This window comes from Phyllobates terribilis, unplaced genomic scaffold, assembly GCF_046119375.1.
Source record: "Phyllobates terribilis strain yellow unplaced genomic scaffold, ASM4611937v1 Scaffold_5__5_contigs__length_657084704, whole genome shotgun sequence".
Lineage (NCBI taxonomy): Eukaryota > Metazoa > Chordata > Amphibia > Anura > Dendrobatidae > Phyllobates > Phyllobates terribilis.
In genome coordinates, this window is record NW_027362765.1 from 158,466,830 (window position 1) to 158,489,664 (window position 22,835).

The 22,835-nt window shown below is 49.5% G+C and overlaps 1 protein-coding gene across 1 annotated transcript in view; it reads right to left on the reverse strand.

The window, feature by feature from the left end:
* LOC141271500 (NXPE family member 1-like) overlaps positions 1–21,638 on the reverse strand; it is a 182,140-nt gene extending 160,502 nt beyond the window's left edge. The window contains exons 1-3 of the mRNA XM_073681563.1: positions 21,598–21,638; positions 1,952–2,060; positions 1,158–1,873 (exon numbers count right to left, since the gene is read on the reverse strand). Coding sequence (XP_073537664.1) covers positions 1,158–1,873; positions 1,952–2,060; positions 21,598–21,638 — 866 coding nt within the window. The remainder of the gene's footprint in view (positions 1–1,157; positions 1,874–1,951; positions 2,061–21,597) is intronic.
* Between the last annotated feature and the right edge of the window lie 1,197 nt (positions 21,639–22,835).

Below are 22,835 nucleotides of genomic sequence, written 5' to 3' on the forward strand. Positions count from 1 at the left end.
AATTCAGATGCTTAACCCCTTAACGACAGTTTACGTACCTATACGTCATGAACGGTTAGGGTTCCTGATCTTTGATGTATAGGTATGTTATGGGGATCATGTGGGCACAAGGAGCTCACCTTACCTGATAGCTGAGCCCCTGTTGTCACAGCTAAGTGTGGTGCCCACACTACCCTCTGCTGTTTAACCCCTAAATGCAGCGAATGATATAGGCGAGGGCTTGATTGTTTTCATGGCAACCTGAAGACATCATGACGACCTCCGGGTTTGCCACCTATGGCAAGCCTGTTGAACCACGCTGAGAGCATGGTCTAAGAGGCATCTCTCAGTGCAGCACTGACAGGTATAATGCATTGCAATGCTCGTGCATTGCAATGCATTATATCAGCGATCAAAGAATTAAAAGTTAAAGTCCCAAAGAGGGGCTAAGTAAAAAAAGTTCTAAAAAAGTAAAAAAAAAAATTCTAAAAAAATATAAAAGAAAAAATCACAAAAGAAATAAGAAATAAAGAAAAAAAATATATATATGTATATTTATGTAACAACAAAAGTGAACCAAAAAAGTACACATAATTAGTATTGCCGCACCTGGAACGACCCACCTTATAAAACTGTCACACTAGTTAACTCCTGCAGTGAACACCATAAAGAAAATAAATAAATCGGCATTTCGACTTAGCAAATTTTTCACACAGCCGAAATCTCGATCTGTGCACGCCCCACATCTGGCGACATGTTATTTAACTCCTACACATAGGACGCCGACTCACACTGCGCACACTCCACCCACACAATAATAGCATCGGCGTGGAATTTTAAAAAGTAGTCAGGTCATGGAATAACCAGTGACCTGTACAATAAGCAGGGGTTAATGGTGGTGGGGTGGAGAACCAGAAGAAAACCCTGCCCCCACCTGCCGCCCCGAAGCAGAGAAGATTTCATTTTATTTTTTACATCAGGTATGAGATTAATCAGAATGAAAGTGCAATTTTAGCCATGCCTTTAGTTTATAGGGATAAATCCTGCTGGCCGATTCTCTTTAAACAAAAAATGATGGTATGCAGAATATTTATGGTCTTAACTGTATATCTCTGGTGAATTGAGATTTGCTATTCTCCTGCAGGTTGACTAATATATTGACTTAAAATGATAATTACCTTGCAAAAATATTCTTCTGAATTTGGGTAAGGTAGCTTACAGGTGTGTTTCCGCTATTCAATGATATGAAGGCCTCGCAGGGCACATGAGATGGCTTGATGCAGTCAAAGACCTCTCCATATTTCTTATCTTCATACTTACATAATTCTTCTTGTGAGTTCAAATAAAACCCACATTGTGTCTGAACCTCTTTTGTGTTGTTGAGGAACGTTCCCACAAATGTAATATATCCATAGTCAATATTTCTCACTTTCCACAAGATGGACACTGCTTCACTTGGAAGTAACAAAATTATGGATATTTTCACCAGACCTTCCCAGAACAAAGTGAAATGGACATTATAGGTCCCATTATTAAAATCTTCAATTCTTCCAGATGCTCCAGCTCCAAGTTCTGGAGAAAAGATACGGGCTCGTAAAAAATCACCTCCATATGTCTTCTTCTTACCCAAAAAATTAAACATTTCAATTTGAACAATTAAAGTGTCTCTCACACAGTATGTTGATTTATGGTTTATGATGGTTGCTCTGCTCTTTGTACCACAGGTGACCACATTTACATCTGTGAATTTTACAGCCGGAATTTCCTTATTTATGGCATCAAAGAGGCAGTTGACTTTCTCATTTATGCTATTGGTTTCAGTTTGAGTGAAATTTTTGCATGGTGTTGAAAATGCAAAATGTTCAATTCGGGAGATCCAATGTGTTGCAGAAAGCTGAAAGGTGATTTTTTTTAATTATTATTATATAATGTAAAAAAATAGTATTCAGTGTCATGAAAATAAAGAACATACCTGAAATGACTGCAGATGATACATAAAGATAAGAACTAGAATACAAACAAATGTCATACATATATTGATCAGAAATTGCTTTTCAACTAGTTTGGACATGCTGCTGGACCTGAAGAAGAAATACATGGTATTAGTAATTTTATAAATCTTATACAATTGTAAAGTTGTAAGCTTAAGAAAGTGCTGTTTGTACAAGGAGAGTCATATCATTAAAATGTATTTAGGTTACTGATCACATTGACGAACACTAATGTCCACTTCTCACTGACCTGGAATTCAACTTTAATCCAAGAACATTATCAGCTCAGGACTATTTTAGACAATAAAGATGATGTAAATGTAAGATTCTGACAAATAATTATAGGATATGGTCATACAGATGTGTCCATCATTACCTTTACTTTAATTTGTTTAAGAACTCTCATTACATTTTTTAGAGGCTAAACTTGTGTGAATGTACATGTATAGTGATGAGCGAACGTGCTCGCCACTGCTCGGTACTCTCACGAGGATCTCACTGCTCGAGATGCTCTGCACTCTGTGAGTATTTCCTGGTTGTTCAGGCGGGAGCTCGGGTCCCCTCCCTGCATGTGTGGTGCATGATTGGCTGGCCGCTCAGCGTCATCAGGTCTATATAAGACCTGGCGCCACCATGCTCGTCACAGTCTACCCCAGAATCAGGCAGTGTAGGGAGAGGTGCTGCTGAGCTAGGGAGAGATTTACTTGTTTATTAGTTAGTGTAGGTATACCACAACAGCTATATACACTGCTCAAAAAAATAAAGGGAACACTCAAATAACACATCCTAGATCTGAATGAATGAAATATTCTCATTGAATACTTTGTTCTGTACAAAGTTGAATGTGCTGACACAAAATCACACAAAAATCATCAATGGAGATCAAATTTATTAACCATTGGAGGCCTGGATTTGGAGTCACCCCCAAAATTAATGTGGAAAAACACACTACAGCTTGATCCAACTTTGATGTAATGTCCTTAAAACAAGTCAAAATGAGGCTCAGTATTGTGTGTGGCCTCCACGTGTCTGTATGACCTCCCTACAATGCCTGGGCATGCTCCTGATGAGGTTGCGGATGGTCTCCTGTGGGATCTCCTCCCAGACCTGACCTAAAGCATCCGCCAACTCCTGCACAGTCTGTGGTGCAACGTGACGTTGGTGGATGGAGCGAGACATGATGTCCCAGATGTGCTCAATCGGATTCAGGTCTGGGGAACGGGCGGGCCAGTCCATAGCATCAATGCCTTTGACGCGCCCCCTGGGACATATTCCTTTTTGAGGGGAATACCCGGCACCGGATCAGATGGGGGGTTGTAGTCTCCGAGCGGCTGTGACCCGGCCCCGTGCCCAGGGCGTCAAGCTCAGTGTTATGTGGCAGCTTTACAGATGTTACTAAAGTTCTTTTGTGTCGACTACGCCACCCGTTGTGATGCGGTCACTGTGGCCGCCGCTGCAGCAGGGTCCGCTGAGGCTGATGGTGGATGCGCAGCTTGGTGGGATAACCCCCAACGGGAGGGGTAAAGCCTCAGAGGGGACAGGCGCAGAGGATGGGGGTTGTGGTGGTGCGGTGCAGCCGGCAATGAAGACAGACTCGGGTTGTGCAGTTAAGGGAGTTTACTTACTGCTGATGTTTCGGTCACTCCAGCTGCTAGTGACCACCCGAGCCGTGCTGCGTCCACCAGGTCCTGGATCCAGCCAACCCCCAAACAAGTCCGGAGCGTGGCCCTGAGCTCTCCCTCTGTCCTTTCTTCAGCCGTCCCCACCAGGGATTCACCTAGGTCCAGCTCCCTCGGGCCTTCTTTTGGGACACCCTTGGCCCTGGGTTCCCTGACCCTGCATGTGGTGTGCCTTCGGGGTGAATGTGGTGGGTGACCGTGACAGACACTGCCCACGGTCTCCGGTCTCTGGCTGGGGATTGTTTTTGCCCCCACCAGCTTGGGTTCCGGTACCCTGATGCTGACTCCTCACCCGGTGCTATAATTTGGGTTCTTGGGTCCCTTCAGTCTTCCCCCTCTGGGTCTTTCTTTGCTCCACTCTCTCTCTCTCCAGGGCTGCTGTTTCCTGCTCTCTGCATCAGACTTGTCCTCTGCAGCTGACTGACTCTCTGCGTCTGACCGACTCTCTGCGTCTGACCGACTCTCTGCGTCTGACCCTGATTCTAAGTTGGTGCCCTCCTTATATATCCCTCTATGTGTGAGCTCAGGTGACCAGCACCCAATGAGCTCCTATCACTACCCAGACTGCTCCCCCTATCTGCCCCTACACTACATGGGATGTACCACCCCCCTCCCACTCCAGCCAGGAACAGGCTCGGTTGTACCTGCACATTTCCAAGTGGGAGTACCGTCGGCCTGCTCCTCTGGAATGGGATGTATGTAGTGCATGCAGTCTATCTGAGCTCAGTTCCACACTCCATCCTTACCCGGGAGTGGAATATCACACCTCTGGGTTGAGGTGCAATACCCCTGTAGCAGCCGAATCCTCAGGGTGCTACACCTTCATCTTGCAGGAACTGCTGAAACACTCTAGCCACATGAGATCTGCCATTGTCCGGCATTAGGAGGAACCCAGGGCCAACCGCACCAGCATATGGTCTCACAAGGGGTCTGAGGATCTCATCTCAGTACCTAATGGCAGTCAGGCTACTGCTGGCGAGCACATGGAGGGCTGTGCAGCCCTCCAAAGAAATGCCACCCCACACCATTACTGACCCACTGCCAAACCGGTCATACTGAAGGATGTTGCAGGCAGCAGATCGCTCTCCACGGCGTCTCCAGACTCTGTCACATCTGTCACAGGTGCTCAGTGTGAACCTGCTTTCATCTGTGAAGAGCACAGGGCGCCATTGGCGACTTTGCCAATCCTGGTGTTCTGTGGCAAATGCCAAGCGTCCTGCACGGTGTTGGGTTGTGAGCACCACCCCCATCTGTGGATGTCGGGCCCTCATACCACCCTCATGGAGTCGGTTTCTAACTGTTTGTGCAGACACATGCACATTTGTGGACTGCTGGAGGTCATTTTGCAGGGCTCTGGAAGTGCTCCTCCTGTTCCTCCTTGCACAAAGGCGGAGGTAGCGGTCCTGCTGCTGGGTTGTTGCCCTCCTATGGCCCCCTCCACGTCTCAAGGTGTACTGGCCTGTCTCCTGGTAGCGCCTCCAGCCTCTGGACACTACGTTGACAGACACAGCAAACCTTCTTGCCACAGCTCGCATTGATGTGCCATCCTGGATGAGCTGCACTACCTGAGCAACTTCTGTGGGTTGTAGAGTCCGTCTCATGCTACCACGAGTGTGAAAGCACAACCAACAGTCAAAAGTGACCAAAACATCAGCCAGAAAGCATTGGTACTGAGACCAATCAGCACAGCGGTGTTTAAATGTGGAGCCAAGATCGGTGATTGGTTGCGGCTGATATTTAAATTTGGCGCCCAAATCGGTGATTGGTCGCGGGCAGCGCCAGCGACCAATCAGCGATTTTTAACACAAATGTCCGGATCTTTGTAACACCATGCGGATACTGTGGGGACATCAGCGGCTAGGGTGTGAAGGGAGGACCGGGGAGCGGCGCTGCGGGTCGGGACACTTCTGCTGCGAGCGCCCGCTCATGTCCCGGGTTCTTGCAGCGGAACTATCCGCACAGACAGCGGCGCTGACATCCATGCGGCTAGGGCGTAAAGGGAGGACCGGGGAGCGGCGCTGCGGGTTCAATTGGTCGCGGCCGCTATTTAAATTTAAATGTGGCGCCAAAATCGGTGATTGGTCGCGCCCAGCGTCGGCGACCAATCAGCACAGCGGTGTTTAAATGTGGAGCCAAGATCGGTGATTGGTCGCGGCCGATATTTAAATTTGGCGCCCAAATCGGTGATTGGTCGCGAGCAGCGCCAGCGACCAATCAGCGATTTTTAACACAAATGTCCGGACCTTTGTAACACCATGCGGATACTGTGGGGACATCAGTGGTTAGGGTGTGAAGGGAGGACCGGGGGGCGGCGCTGCGGGTCGGGATACTTCTGCTCCGAGCGCCCGCTCATGTCCCGGGTTCTCGCAGCGGAAGTAGCCGCACAGGCAGCGGCGCTCCCCGGTCCTCACTAATACGATTCCGCTCCCCGCTCCTCACCAATACGATTCGCTGATTGGTCGCGCTCTCCACACCCGACAAATCAGTGATCTTGGCGCTAAAGTTAAACACCGCTCTGCTGATTGGTCGCGGCCGCTGCCCACAACCAATCACCGATTTGGGCGCCACATTTAAATAGCGGCCGCGACCAATCACCGATCTTGCCGCCACATTTAAACACTGCTGTGCTGATTGGACGCGGATGCAGGACGTGTCCAATCAGCGAGATTGGCGCCAAATTTAAACAACTGATTGGTTGCGGACTCCAGCCGCGACCAATCAACGAGATTGGCGCCAAATTTAAGCAACGCTCTGCTGATTGATCGCGGTCGCTGGCCGAGATCAATCAGCAGTATTGGCGCAAAATTTAAACACCGCTCTGCTGATTGGTTGCGGTTGTCGGCCGTGACCAGTCAGCAGTATTGGCGCCAAATTTAAACCCCACTCTGCTGATTGGTCGTAACCACCGGCCGCGACCAATCTGAGTTTTTTGTACCAAAATTAAACAACGCTCTGCTGATTGGTCACGGTCGCCGGCCGCGACCCATCAGCATTATTGGTGCCAAATTTAAACCCTGCTCTGCTGATTGGTCGCGGCCGCCAGCCGCGAACAATCAGCGAGATTGGCGCCAAATTTAAACACCTCTCTGCTGATTGGTCGCGGTTGTTGGCCGTGACTAATCAGTAGTATTGGCGCCAAATGTAAACCTCACTCTGCTGATTGGTCGCAACCACCGGCCGCGACCAATCTGCGCTTTTTGTGCCAAATTTAAACACCGCACTGCTGATTGGTCACGGCCGGCGACCAATCAGCGATTTTGGCGCCAAATTTAAACCCCGCTCTGCATCGCTCTGCTGATTGGTCGCGGTCGCCGGCCGCGACCAATCAGCACTATTGTCGCCAAATTTAAACACCTCTTTGCTGATTGGTCGCGGTCGCGACTAATCAGCGATTTTGGTGCCAAATTTAAACACCGCACTGCTGATTGGTCGCGGCCGCCATCCGCGACCAATCAGCGATATTGGCGCCAAATTTAAACAACGCTCTGCTGATTGGTCGCGGTCGCCGGCCTCGACCAATCAGCGATTTTGGCGCCAAATTTAAACAACACTCTGCTGTTTGGTCGTGGCCGGCGACCAATCAGCGATTTTGGCGCCAAATTTAAACCCCGCTCTGCATCGCCCTGCTGATTGGTCGCGGTCGCCGGCCGCGACCAGTCAGCAGTATTGGCGCCAAATTTAAACACCGCTCTGCTGATTGGTCGCGACTAATCAGCAATTTTGGTGCCAAATTTAAACACGCTCTCCAGTCCTCACTAACACGGTTCGCTGATTGGTCGCGGCCGCCGCCCGCGACCAATCATCGATATTGCCGCCAAATTTAAACACCGCTTTGCTGATTGGTCGCGGTTGCCGAACGTGACCAATCAGCGATTTTGGCCCCAAATTTAAACACAGCTCTGCTGATTGCGCCTGGTCGGCCGCATACCTATTCTAGAATACCAGATGCATTAGAATCGGGCCACCATCTAGTGTTTAATAACAAGCTTACCAGACTTAGGCTATGTGCCCACGATGCAGAAATGAAGCAGAAAATTTCTGCAGCATTTCTGCATCTCCCTGGCAGAAAAAAACGCATGCAGATTGTGCATGCGTTTTTCCTGCAGAATACATGCGGATCCACATGCGGATTCACATGCGTTTCCGCATGCAGATTGACAAGCGCTTTCCAGGTGATAGCATCACTTGGAAAGTGCTTGACAACTAGATCACACTATATAAATCCATGCAAACAGCATGGATTTATACAGTGTGAGCCATAAAAATTAAAACAAATAAAGCTATACTCACCCCCGAGGCCCCGGCGTGGCTGCAGCGCTGCTTCCTGTCTGGTTCCCGGCTGCCGGCATCTCGCGAGACAGAGCGGTGAAGGGCCTGCGGTCACATGACTGTGACGTCACCGCAGGTCCTCAAGCGATGCCGGCATTCAGAGAGAAGCCGTCGGACAGGTGAATATAAACTTTATTTGTTATTTTATTCTTTTTTTACAGGTACAATGGTACCCAGGTCTGGATGAGAGTCTCCTCTCCTCCAGAACTGGGTACCATCCGCACATAGAGACGCATAGAAGCCGCTTGTAAAAATGTACAGTCGCGGTTTCTATGCGTCTCAATGCAAGTCAATGGCGGGAGTTCCGCTGCGCTTCCGCAAAATTAAATGACATGCTGCGGATTTTTGTACGCAGCATAAACGCTGCGGAAAAATCCGCAGCATGTGCATAGAACATGCGGAATCCCCTTGGGGACCATGGGGTGCAGATTACCTAGCATTTCACAAGCGATTCCGCTGCGGAAATTCCGCAGCATAAACGCTTTAAAAACGCTACGTGGGCACACAGCCTTACACTTAGATCAGAGGGAAGAAATTAAACTGAAAACCTAGAACAACTGCTTTAAATGCATCCTGTGTTATTCTGGGATATGTAGCAAAGAGTTAGGGGAAAGTAGATGGTAACTGATGGTAACTAGCAGCCTATTTAACCACACACAGAAGTTTCAGACTTTGTAGGCTACTTATATTATATAAAAACAGTCCACAAATTAGCTTCTAGGGGCAGATGCATGCCTTGCTGTTGTTTATAAATAATGCAAACAGAGGCTATTTTTACAAGTAGTCCACACATTATTTCTTTATTTAGTGAAACAAAGCAATGTACTGTTTTGAATGTGAAGACATTATCGTTTGTCAACTAGGATTGAAAAATTATCCATTTTTATCTGCAAATGGAATGCTAATCACAAAATGATTAGGAAAATTCAAAGGCTTTTTCTCAAGCTGTACAAAAATTATCGACTTCTTTTATGGAGACAAAACAGGAGTACTGTTTTCAAAAATTAGTCCTATTTTGGAAGCTGTTTCATGTTCATGTACCCAGGCCCGGCGTCAGCACCCGGCGCACCTGGGCAAGTGTTGGGGCCCTGAGCACTAAGCAGGCAGGGAGCCCACTCGCCGTCGGGCACCCCTGCGTGCTATGGGGCCCGTGAGTGGAGGACTGCGGTGCTCGTGCCAGCGCCCGCCACCTCCTCCCCGCACTTGCTCATGGCCCCGGCAGCCGGTACAATACTTACCCCTCCTCGTTACTGTGGCGCCCCTGAGGGTTCGGTCGCCACAGAGGTACTGCATCTCACCCAGAGGTATGGTATCTCACTCTCAGGTAAGGAAGGAGTACAGCTCGGGACCCTAACACCTGCATCCAACACATACCCGCAGTGGGGGCAGGGCGAGATTGCTTCTAAGGGAGAGCACAGTCCCGGGTCCCTGGCTGAGGAGAGGTGCTATATAGTGGGTGTGGGTGGAGGAAGTAGCTTAGGGGAGCACATGAGAGTTCAGTTAGAGTTCAGTCAGAGGAGGAGAAGTGGAAGGAGCAGGGGCTCTGCAGGAGCTCTGCTCAGGAGGAGGGCCTGAGGAGAGGCCCAGGACTGAAGGAGAGAGGAGCAGGAAGGGCTCCAGGAACGAAGGAAGGGACCCCAGCTGGGGGCCACCCATACGCCCGAATCTACCAGGAGGTGGAGGGGTCAGGCCACACAAAGGGGACCGGTCCCTCAACAAGCAGAGCACTTTATGTCTCAACTAGAAACCGGAGGCTGCAGTATTTCAAGTCCTGCAGCCAACAGTTCATATCAGTCTCACCAAGAAGGTAGCTATAGAGAACCCAGGGGACGGAATAGACGTCTCCCGACAAGGCCCTCAGGTACCGGATTGGGACACTTGGTATGAGGTGCAGGGAGATGGCCAGAGAGAGGACACAGAAGGGGGTCCTGTCAAGTACTCCGGAGCTATCTGAGAGTTGCCCGAACCCCTCCCTGAGTAAGCGCAGCACAACGAGGGAAGTTACACTGGTACCTGTAACTTGGACTGCAATAACCGTGAGTAAGAACCCTGAGGACTGCATCCCATTGTCTCTGTGATTATTGCTGCGCCATCAAAACCTGCACTACAACGCCCAGCATCATCACCTATAACATCCACACTGTCCTGGAGCTAATCTATACCTGTGGAGAGCTAAACCAACCCTGCTGCACTAACACCAGCTCTAGAGGTCCTGCACAGCAGCGGCGGCTCCACATAGCCGCATACCACAGGTGGCGTCACGAACTATATATATAAAAACTTTATTAATCCCCTGTAAATAACCCCTTTATATTGACCGCTCGAGGTCATGGACCGGGTCACCGCCACTGTGACATCTCCCGTAGCAACGACCGGCCCGGCACCGAGTACCCCACGGCCCAGGGGGCGTGTCATCTTTGGCCTCACGAACAGGATATGAACCCACCCGTTATCATCGGGTATTGTGCGCCTAGAGACTGTATTCTATAATGAATGTGGTGCCCGCCCCAGAAGAACGGGCGCCATTATGTGCGAGACAAAAGACAACAAGAAACCGCCTCACACTGTGGGCCGGGTTCCAGAATGGCGCCAAAAGCGAGGCCTGCCCCGAGCAACAGTGACTATGTATGTGGATGTGTCTATTAAGCTGGGGGGGCCGACCCAAGGTGTGTCCGACAGCAAGTTGCCATGGAACCGCCCCCGAAAGGGGAGAGGAGAGAAGAAACCTGGGAGACAAGGCGGAGTCTCCAGGAGTCCAGACAGACCGCACCCGGAGGGTAAGATGGAGAGTCAAGAGCCAGCTCCCATCCTTGGTCTGCAACAGACAGCAAGGCTTCTTACCTTGGAGGAAGCCACGGCAGAGCTATCCCTGGAGGATACTGAATTCCTCCAGGCGGAAATCCAGGAGCTGGGCCGGAGGATGGAGAGGGCCCAGCAGGATGCCATTGCCGGCTGGAAAAAGGAGCTGCTGGAGAAGCTGATGATTCGGCAGCAGCCAGCGCTGCACTCCACCAGCAGCGTCCTAGCCCCGGAGGAACCTGAACGGAACCAGGAGGCAGAGGACGGCACAAGCGCGGCCGCGGGAGCAGGTAAGGAGAGATTCCCTGTCCCGGGCGCTGAGAGTGCTAGCCTGCTCCTGGGCTCCCTGGCGGAACCTCCAATCCCGGGCGCCTGCTCCATCGACCTACTCCTGGGCCCCCTGGCGGAACCTCCAACCCCGGGAGCCTTCTCAGCCGATCTGCTCCCCGGTCTCCAGGCGGAATCTCCAGTCCCAGGCACCTACTTTACTGACTGGCTCCCAGACCCCCTGGCGGAAACCCCAATCCCGGGCGCTTGCTCCGCCGACATGCTCCTGGTCCCCCTACCGGAGCCACCTGCCCCCACAACCGAGTGGGTCTACGGAAACACCACCTACGACTGGTCCGCCAGGTATGAGGACCAGCAAGGACCCCCTCTAATGCCTGCACCTGCACCCCCGGTTACCTGCCCTGGAGGAGAGGAGTTCCGATGGGACAACCGGGAAGGGGACCTCATGGGGTTCCCGTGGGAGATGCAGGCCCAGGCCCCCCGGAGGGAAGAGCACTGCAGGAGGGAGCTCCTGCAGCTGGAGCGGAAACGTCACAACTGACAGGTGCAGTGGGAAAAGATGGAGGCCCAAAACATGGCGGCCAAAACCCGAGCCAACAAAGCTAGAGCTGCCACCCCTAGTACTCGTCTAGAGGGGATTTTAGTTAAGTTCGATCTGGACGCCGGGTGGGGCTTTGTGAGGGAGCCGCACACCGATCGAGAAGTATTCGTGAACCGACGGGATGTAGAACCCCACCTCCAACAGGGGCATCCCGGCCGAAACCTTTATCCAGGTGACTATGTCACATTTACCCGTCACAAGGGCGAGTGTGGCTGGTATGCCCTTCAAGTATAAAGAGTGGCGAAAAGGGGAGACATGCCCCTGCAGCGCGAGGCTGACTACCCAGCTGGGTCAGCCTGCAGGAACCAGGAGTTCCCCCGGAGGGAGCAGCCCTGTTAAAAACTGTTTACTTTAAAGAAACTGGTTATAGTTACCTGGAAGGATACAGCCCTGGCAGTTTAAAAAGTTTAAGTGTGTGCATTTTAGGTTTTGTTGTTACCCATTTAAAAAGACTACCAGGTTATGGGTGATGAATAACCAAAGAACTTTCCATTGTAAATAGTTGCACTTCTTAAAGTGCCCCTTATTGGTTTTATGCAACAACAAATGACCTCAGAACAAAAACCCATTTTGTGTGGCTGAAGACGTGGTCCAACACCTGGATCATCCATGCCCTGCAGCCACGCCCAGGGCCTACATTGAGGGTTATCGGGCGGGTCCCTCATGCTCATGTTTGCTAGTTTGCACCTTGATAAAGAAGATGGACATCTGGTTGCAGATCGTGCTGTAACCTGTTGAAAAATGTTTTATATGAAAAATGTTTTATGTGAGAAATGTTTTATAAGTGAAAAGAAAGATGTTCTTTAAAAAGTCTCATTATGTTTTGATAAAAACTTAACCAGTAACGTTCAAGAAAAAGTGCCTCCCATAAAGGGAAGAAATGTTAGGTTTATGATCTTCTATGTGATGCATCTAAAAATTTGCATGTCTGTAACATACCCTGTTTTTACTCTGTTCCAGCCCGCGGACGTGCTGTGTTTTACCAGGGGTGTGTTATGTGGCGCCCCTGAGGCTTCGGTCACCACAGAGGTACTGCATCTCACCCAGAGGTGTGGTATCTCACTCTCAGGTAAGGAAGGAGTAAAGCTCGGGACCCTAACACCTGCATCCAACACATACCCGCAGTGGGGGCAGGGCGAGATTGCTCCTATGGGAGAGCACAGTCCCGGGTCCCTAGCTGAGGGGAGGTGCTATGTAGTGGGTGTGGGTGGAGGAAGTAGCTTAGGGGAGCACATGAGAGGAAGGTATTAATAGAGAAGCCATCTTGTTTAGTCAGGACAGTTAGAGTTCAGTCAGAGAAGGAGAAGTGGAAGGAGCAGGGGCTCAGCAGGAACTCTGCTCAGGAGGAGGGCCTGAGGAGAGGCCCAGGACTGAAGGAGAGAGGAGCAGGAAGGGCTCCAGGAACGAAGGAAGGGACCCCAGGGGTATGGGCAGTGCTGGAGGCCACCCGTACGCCCGAATCTACCAGGAGGTGGAGGGGTCAGGCCACACAAAGGGGACCGGTCCCTCTACTAGCAGAGCACTTTATGTCTCAACTAGAAACCGGAGGCAGCAGTATTTCAAGTCCTGCAGCCAACAGTCCATATCAGTCTCACCAAGAAGGTAGCTATAGAGGACCCAGGGGACGGAACAGACGTCGCCTGACAAGGCCCGCAGGTACCGGATTGGGACACTTGGTATGAGGTGCAGGGAGACGGCCAGAGAGAGGACACAGAAGGGGGTCCCGTCAAGTACTCCGGAGCTATCTGAGGGTTGCCTGAACCCCTCCCTGAGTAAGCGCAGCACAACGAGGGAAGTTACAATGGTACCTGTAACTTGGACTGCAATAACCGTGAGTAAAGACCCTGAGGACTGCATCCCATTGTCTCTGTGATTATTGCTGCGCCATCAAAACCTGCACTACAACACCCAGCATCATCACCTATAACATCCACACTGTCCTGGAGCTAAGCTCTACCTGTGGAGAGCTGAACCAACCCTGCTGCACTAACACTCACTCCAGAGGTCCTGCACAGCAGCGGCGGCTTCACACAGCCGCATACCACAGGTGGTGTCACGAACTATATATATATATAAAAACTTTATTAATCCCCTGTAAATAACCCCTTTTGATTGACCGCCCTGGGTCATGGACCGGGTCACTGCCACTGTAACATCTCCCCTAGCAACGACCGGCCCGGCACCGAGTACCCCACGGCCCAGGGGGCGTGTCATTACTGCTGTCTCTTCCATGGCTGCTGCACTGTGAGGTCTCAGGTCAGAGGGCGTGATGACATAGGGAAGACGTTGGCGCGGGTGAGGAGTCCAGGCAGCGGCAGCAGGTGAGAAGTAAGGTGAGTATTTTTTTTTTTTCTTTATGTATGGATGCATAGGGCATTATATGGGGGGGATGACATCCTGCATGGGGCATTATATGGGGGGGAGTGACATCCTGCAAGGGGTATTATATGGGGGTGGAATGACATCCTGCATGGGGCATTATATGGGGGGGAGTGACATCCTGCATGGTGCATTATATGGGGGGGGGATGACATCTTGCATGGTGCATTATATGGGGGGGAAATTACATCCTGCATGGGGCATCAAAAGGGAGGGGGGGAGTGACATACTGCATGGGGCATCAAAAGGGAGGGGGTGTGTGACATCCTGCATGGGGCATTAAAAGGGGGGGAGTGAGATCCTGCATGGGGCATTAAAAGGGGGGGGAGTGACATCCTGCATGGGGCATTATAATGGAGACAGCCTCACATCTAAGAAGATGTCTGGAATGCCAAACGTAGGGATCTCCTGCAACCAACAGCAGGGCGACTGTCTGTCACCTTTGATACACCCGTGACAGTACGCCCACCTCTACGAGTGGCCTCCGGACACTCAGGACCGGGTTTCTCAGGAAAAGAGGTGTGGAATGAGCGAACCAATCTGGGAGCGTTCACATCTGACGCTGAAACCCACATCCTCTCCTCTGGACCATAGCTTTTCCAGTGCACCAAATATTGTTGAAAACGACGTTGGAGATGAGAATCTACAATCCTCGAAATCTGGAACTCCAGATTACCATCAACCATTACTGGGGGCGGTGGAAGAAGTGAGGGCTCAAGAGGTTCCACATACTTTTTGAGAAAGGACCTGTGGAACACATTGTGGACCTTAAGGGCCTGAGGAAGTTCAAGACGAAACGCTGCTGGGTTTATGATGGCGGTTATTTTATAGGGACCAATAAACCTAGGTCCCAGCTTCCAAGAAGGAACTTTCAATCTTATATTCATGGTAGAAAACCACACAAAGTTATTCACATTCAGGTCCGGACCTAGCAAGCGTTTTTTGTCAGCCATACGTTTATACCTGTCTCCCATGATCTTTAAATTACTCAGAACACCCTACCATACCGAGGAGAGTGACCAAGCAAACCATTCCTCCTCAGGAACTCCTGGAGCTCCTCCCCCACTAAAGATAGCAAACTGTGGGTGATAACCGTATGCACTGTAGAATGTTGACCTGCCAGTGGATTCTTGCCGATGATTATTAATGGCAAATTCTGACAGCGGTCAGTAGGATGCCCAATCCTCCTGAAATTCGGAGACGAAATACCTGAGGTAGGTCTCCAAATTCTGATTGACATGTTTGGTCTGTCCATTCGACTGAGGGTGGAAGGCAGAGGAAAAGCTGCACCCCCAGTCGAGAAGAGAATGCATTCCAAAACTTGGAAACAAACTGGTTCCCCCAATCTGACACCACATTGGAGGGAACCCCGTGAAGTTTCACAACACAGCCCCAACCCCGACATCCGATGCATCAACCTCCACAATAAAAGGGTTGAGAAACATCGGGTTGACTGAGTATAAGTGCAGTGGCAAAATTATTCTTTAAGGAAGAAAAAGCCTGGAGGAAAGCATCCAACCATTTGGAAAAATCAGACCCCTTCTTAGTCATGTCAGTAAGGGGTTTCACAATAAGGCTGTGTGCCCACGATGCGGATTTAATGCGTTTCCGCGGTGGTATTTCCGCGGTGGAAATGCATTAAAATCGCTTGTTAAGATGTCTGCCATGTTTCCCAATGATAATCCGCATGTGCTGTGCACATGCTGCGGAAATTTCCGCTGCGGATTATCACTGCGGAAAAATCCGCAGCACAACCATTTATTGTGCAATTTCGCAGCGAAATCGCCGCCAGTGACTTGCATTGAACCGCATAACATCCGCATGTATACATGCGGATGTTATGCAGTTCAATGCACGGATGGTACCTGGGTCTGGAGAAGAGGAGACTCTCATCAAACCCGGGTACCATGGTACCTGCAAGTTAAAAAATAATTCTAAAGTAAAAAATAAAAAACAATGTTCATACTCACCTCTCTGGCGGCCCCCGGTCTGCTCCCGGTGGCGTACTCTCTCCTTGGCGGCCCGCGGTGTTCTGCCAGAACCTGCAGTGACGTCATTTAGTCACGTGACCATCAGCTGACTAAATGATGTCACCACAGGTCCTGGCAGAACATCATTGGCCGCCGAGGAGAGAGGATGCCGCCGGGAGCCGTCCGGGGGCCATCGGAGAGGTGAGTATGAATTTTTTTTTATTTTTTACTTTATAATTCTTTTTTTTTTTACTATAGGTGCAGTATTTTAAGCAGAAAACTTGGTCACACAATATAAATCCATGCCAGTTGCATGGATTTATATTGTGTGACCAACTTGTCAAGTCCTTTTCCAAGTGATGCTCAAAATCGCTTGGAAAAGCGCATGCATAAACGCATGTAAAAACGCTTCTCCCATACATTTTTTCTGCCAGGGAGAGGAAAAAACGCTCAGGAAATTTCTGCTTAAAATCTGCATCATGGGTACATACCCTAAAAGAGTAATTTTGGATGAATTTCCAATAAAAATTAGTAAAGCCCAGAAAACGTTGTAGAGCCTTCAGGTTCTCGGGATGTTCCCAGTCAAGGACTGCACGGATCTTCTCTGGATCCATCCGAAAACCCGAAGATGACAACAAGTACCCCAAAAACTGCACCTTCTGAACAGCGAAAACACATTTTTCTAGTTTAGCATGAAGTTTGTTATCCCTTAATATCTGGAGCACCTGCTTAACATGGTCCCGATGAGTCTCAAAATCAGGTGAGTAAACCAAAATATCGTCCAGAAAGAACCACCACAAACCTTCACACCAAATGATGGAAAATAAAATTTATGAAATGCTGGAATACCGCAGGTGCATTGGTCAAACCAAAAGGCATAACCAGACTCTCAATATGTCCTTCCGGGGTATTGAACGCTGTTTTCCATTCGTCCCCTTCTCTGATCCTAACCGGGTTGTAGGCTCCCATTAAATCCAACTTGGAGAATATCTTAGCTCCCACAACCTGGCTGAATAAATAAGGAATCAGAGGAAGAGGGTATGGATCACGCATGGTAATTTGATTTAATTCCCGGAAATCTAAACAGAGATGTAGACCGACCTTCTTTTTTCTTCACAAAGAACCCTGCTTCCATGGGTGAAGATGAGGGTCTGATATGTTCCTTCTCCCAACTTTCCGCAATGAAATTCTTCATGGCTTGTCTCTCAGGGCCAGAAAGATTATACAGTCTGGACTTCGGTAGTTTAGCTCCGGGGGTCAAGTTAATAGGACAGTCATAAGCAAGAAGAGGAGGCAGATCCTGACACCCCCTCTCAGAAAAAATGTCCTCAAAACCAGACTGAAAAGCAGGTAAAATTTCCATAGAGACAGTAGCTAGGGAAATTTCTAAACAGTTCTCATGGCAGTAATCTCCCCATTCAATAATCTCCACATTTTGCCAATCCACGAGTGGATTATGTTTAACAAGCCAACGTATACCCAAGACAATCGGTGTGGGAAGATTGTCCAGAACATAGCAAGGAATTATTTCACAATGAACTGACCCCACCCTCAGTTTTACATTATGTACAATCTGAGTAAATACTTTCCGTGCAAGTGGCGCAGAGTCAATGGTAAAGATGGAAATAGGTTCAGCTAAAAGCACAGCAAGCAAGACCGTGAATTTTCACAAACTCAGCATCAACCATGCTGACTCCGGCTCCACTGTCAACAAACAGAAATTTTCTCAGTTTTGCTCTCTGGCACCACCTCAGCTGTCAGGACAAAGTGGGAACTGCAGTTTGGCCACAAATGAACCCCTTGTTTATCCAATTCCAGACTACCAAGAGTTAATCGAGTCTCCTTTTTGTTTAGGAATTGAAGGACAGGTCCCAACAAAATGTCCCTTTTTCCCACAAAAAAAAAGCCTTTTTTCTTGTGAATCTCTGGGGAGTGTATGATGTAGATACACTCCCTAACTGCATGGGTTCCTCCACCACCCCCATTATTGGTTCACCGCCAGACCGCTCCTCGGAGAAGGTGGTCTCACCCATCTGTCCCTAAGGCGTCTATCAAAACGTATGACCAAAGACATGGCAGCCTCCAAGGACTGAGGGGTTTCATATACTGCCAAGGCATCTTTCAACCTTTCAGTAAGCCACTCACAAAATTGACATCTAAGGGCTGAGTCATTCCATTTGGAATCCGTCACCCATCTACGGAATTCCGAACTGTACGTTTCTACTGACCGATTTCCCTGCTGAAGACGAAATAGCCTAGGCGACTCAGTCAGGGTCATCATAGATGAGAGCCAGAGCTCCGAAAAACCCCTCCACAGACTGGAGACAAACCGAGTCCTGCGGTAACGAAAACACCCATGACTGAGGATCTCCCTGCAATAGAGAGATCACAATTCCAACCCGTTGCTCCTCATTACCGGAGGAGTAAGGACGAAGTTTGAAATACAATTTGCATGCCTCCTTAAATACAAATAGCTTGTGCTTACCTCCTGAAAACCTGTCCGGGAGGGCAACCTTGGGTTCAGGCAGGACAGGCCTACCTGCTGAGACCCCCACATTGGCGACCTGTAACCGCTGATGCTGCTGCTGTACCTCATCATGGAGGTCATTCACCTCCAGAGACAACCTGCGCAGCCGCTCTGCAACTGAACCCATACCAAGGGAGAAAGGAAAAAAAAAAGGTGCATGTCCAAAAACACAGAAAAATAAAAGTCAGGTTTTTTTTTTTTTTCAAAACGTGCTCGGCTATAATGTCACGCCAGATGTGGGAAAAACTAGTGCAACACAGAGGGAAGAGGGAAAGGGAGCCCAGACACTTGGGGAAAGGGGGAGGTGGAGACCTCCTAGTCTGGTCTAGTGTCACCCTATCTCAACTACCGTCCCTATATTGCCTCTTCAGCAATAGCCGCCTGCATGCCTTGCCCTGTCTTTCCCTGGCGTATGGCTAAGGCTAGGGATGGGAGGAGATGAGCACTAGTCGATCTCCACTAAACTCTATAGACAGCAAGGTTAGACAAACAAGGGGAGAATGCTTAGTTTTAGATGACTCCAGCCAAATGCGAACTCGGCCTCAAGCTCCAGAGAGGACAAAGTACTGATCTTGCTAAGCCTTCACAAGTAGAAATGAATATAGCCAGCACCTCCCTCTCAGACACACCAGGTATATATACACCCAGGCCAGAGAGCTAATTACCAGAGGGAGGTAGCCGCTAGGTCATAGAGACAGCCACTCATCTAAGAAGATGTCTGTAATGCCAATCATAGAGATCTCCTGCAACCAACTGCAGGGCGACTGTCTGTCACCTCTGATACACCCGTGACAAATGGTGTCCATGTTCGGGTACTGTTCTGGTACCTGAACCCGAACTTTTAATAAACTGTTCGGCTCAATTAGCCAAACCCGAACAGTCACGTGTTCGCCCATCACTAGTCACCTTTTTATCTGCTGTACCATGCCCTGGGGTGGAAATATTTGAGCAGCCAGTCCCACCCATCTCTCTTGACTGCTCGTAAACCCGGCCGACACTTTCTATTAACTCCCTCAGCACTATACACATTGGGGCCTGCTTTTCCAGGCTTACATCACCGAGTCTACCAAACTCAATGATTCATATCTCCCCTTGAGGACCTGGCCGACGACCATCTTACAAGGAGCAGTGTATAGAGAGAAGAGGAGCCCTAAGGAACCCCGATAGTGAGGGGAAGAGAGGGGAAAGGAGCCAGCAAAAGATACAGCGAAGGAGCTGTCAGATAGGTAGGAGGAGAACAAAGAGAGAATGGTGAGAAAGAGAATGGCTCATAGAGTGGAGCATAGTGAGGAAGAGCTGATGATTCACAGTGTCAAATGCAACAGATAGATCCAGGAGAATCAGTAGGGAGTAGTGGCCATTAAATTTAGCTGTTAGTAGATCATTAGAGACTTTAGTGAGGACAGTTTCAGTAGAGTGTAAAGAGTGGAGACCAGACTGTAAAGGGTCAAGAAGAGAGTGATCAGAGAAGACAGTGGACCAAGAGTTCCAGGAGTTTAAAAATGAAGGGAAGATTAGAGACAGGTCTATAGTTAGCAGAGCAGTTCTGGTGGAGGGATATTTTTTTAAGTGAAGGGCTATGACGGCATGTTTGAATGATGAGGAAAAGATAGTGGAAGAGAGAGAGAGGTTAAATATTTTAGTAAAAGTAGGTAGTGACAACAGGATGGAGAGACTGGAGGTGATGAAATAGGGTCACTGGTGCAGGTTGTAGGGGGAGAAGAAGCAAGTAGCCTGGTAACTTCTTCTGTGACAGTTTCAAAGGTGAAAAGTGAGCTTTAGGTTCGGAAAGGAAGGGGATCGAGGCTCTGAGGGAATTGTGCAAATATGTCATGGAGGATATGGTTGATTTTTTCTAGAAAATAAGTGGCCAGATCATAAGTGCTGAGGATAGTGATAGGGCCTGTACTTTGGCGCTCAGGAAGGAGTGGAAAGTTTCGAAGAGTAATTTTGGATTGCCAGCTAGTGATTAGTGTAGAACGAACGTGCTCACCACTACTCGGTACTCGCCCAAGCATCACTGTACTCGACATGCTCGGCACTCGGCGAGTATTGCCGGGGTTGCTCGGCGGGAGCACTGGTCCCCGTATTGCATGTTTGGTGCTCTTTAGAGAGCCAATGAACATGCAGGGATTGCTTGCCATGCAATGTAATGCCATAGCTATGTTGGTTGTGGCATTACAGTGATTGGCTGGCCGCATAGCATCATCGGGTCTATATAAGGCCTGGTGCCCCTATGCTCGTCACAGTGTGAGGGGTGTGTGGAGAATGTCCACTCCACTCCCCTATAGAACTGTACTGTTTTAATAACTCTGTGAATGTTTTAGTCACCAGAAAAACTGTTGTTTTCAGGTACCGCCATTAGATGGCAGCAGAGGTGCTGTTTGATATTACATTACCCTTATGTCTGGAGAACACAGGGTTAACCAGTTTGGGGGCCGCCCTCAGTGACCAGGTAGGACCTGAGGGATCTCTGGGAGATTAGATTCGGCCATCTTAGTAAGTTAAGAAGTAGCAGTGAGTGAGGAAGGACAGAGAAGAAGAGAGACGGGTGTGTATGGGAGAAACCAGGAGGATTAACAGGAACGGGCACACCACATTATAATCTATACTCTAAAGGTCAATTTGTGGATCCTGGCCTCTTCCAGCCGATAGGCAGTACTGGACGTGCCTGGACTAGGGAGCCTCAGAAGCCAGGTAGTCCCTGCTAGAGTCAGGTATTGGGAGCCGTGGGTGGAAGCAAGAGCTTCCCCACGAGAAAGTCTAGAGGCAGTTTCCCCTTGGTCCGAGTCACACTGTGATTAAAACCGTGTGGGGATTAAGACTGTGTTTTACCATCTGTGAATGCTGTGTTTTGCAAATCCCCTGTTTCTAAGGCCATGCTGAACAAGTAAACTGGACTGTTGTGTTTTTAAAGAACTGTGTTATCTTTCATTCAAAAGAATGAAATATTCTGGCATGCAGTCGAAACGCGTTGTGTTTTTACAAGGACTTCAAAAAAGGTAGCAATTGCTGAATTTTATATGACTTAGCGCTTTCTATCACCAGCTTTTACCTGTTGCATTTTCCACATTTCACCCCTTTTGGGGAGCGCATTCTATCACCAGCTTTTACCTGCTGCATTTTCCACATTTCACCCCTTTTGGGGTTACTGGTGAGCTGCTTTGGCTTACTTTTTAATTGTAGCTAATGGACTGTTTGCCCCTCATTTTGACATTCTAGCACTTCCTACTACCAGCTTCAACGTCCCCCCCCCTTTTTTATTTTAGCTTTCATTTAAAGCACAGAAGATCTGCACCTGTCTGAACCGAGGATGAAAGTGAGTAAAGACTCCCACAGCAAACAGCCCAAAAGTACAGCTTACCACACACATCCAGGGACAAGTGGAGTACTCGGTAGCAGTGACCCGGTCCGTGACCCAGGGCGGTCAATTAAAGGGAAAGGTAGAAGGGGAATAAGGTTTTATAGATAATGTTCATGACGCCACCTGTGGTTTGCGGCTGTATGGGGCCGCCGGTGCGGTGCAGATCCTCTGGAGCTGATGGTGACCCAGCAGAGTTGGTTCAGCTCTCCACAGGCAGAGCTTAGCTCCAGGGCAGGGTCTAGTGATACTATAGGGTAGATGTTGTTGGTGCTGTGTAGTGCAGGTGATGGCGCAGATAATGACCAGGCCACAATTTAATGGCAGTTTCCTCTCATCTTTACTTGCGGTTGTTAAGCAGATCGGGGCATGGGTACTAGCTGGTAGTAGTGCTCCGGGCGGCCTGGGAGCAAGTTGGGGATCCACCTCGCCAGGTGAAGTTGTAGGCCTTCCCTCTGCGCTAATCTCTTTTGGCCCTGCTGCTTGTAGCTATGTTGCGGCCCTCGTCGCTAAGTAAAACGTCTGTTCCTCACCCGTAAGGCAGGCAGCTCGGGCCTTCCTGGAGTGTCGCTCCCACGTGGCGATGCTGGGCTCTATGGTGCTGCTGTGTCGCCGGGCGTCTGATGGGGCCAGGAGACCTGCAGTCTCCTGCCCTCCGGTTTCTGCTGCTGGGCCTTCAGTGCCCCACAACCTCGGACTCCGGTGTCCGGTTCTGCTGCGCTTTTCTCCTCTGAGGTGAGCTGGCTTACAGCTCTACTCCCCAGGTCCTTCCTCGTCACTGTCCTGTCTTCAACTCCTCTCAACTCACTCTTACTAACCCTGCCTCCAGATTCCAGTTGCTAAGCGGAGGAGCTCCCCTTTCTGGTCTGGAGCCAGGAATGTGTTGTGTGCTGGTATAGCTGATTAGGGGACCCTTCCTTGCTTCCAGGCAT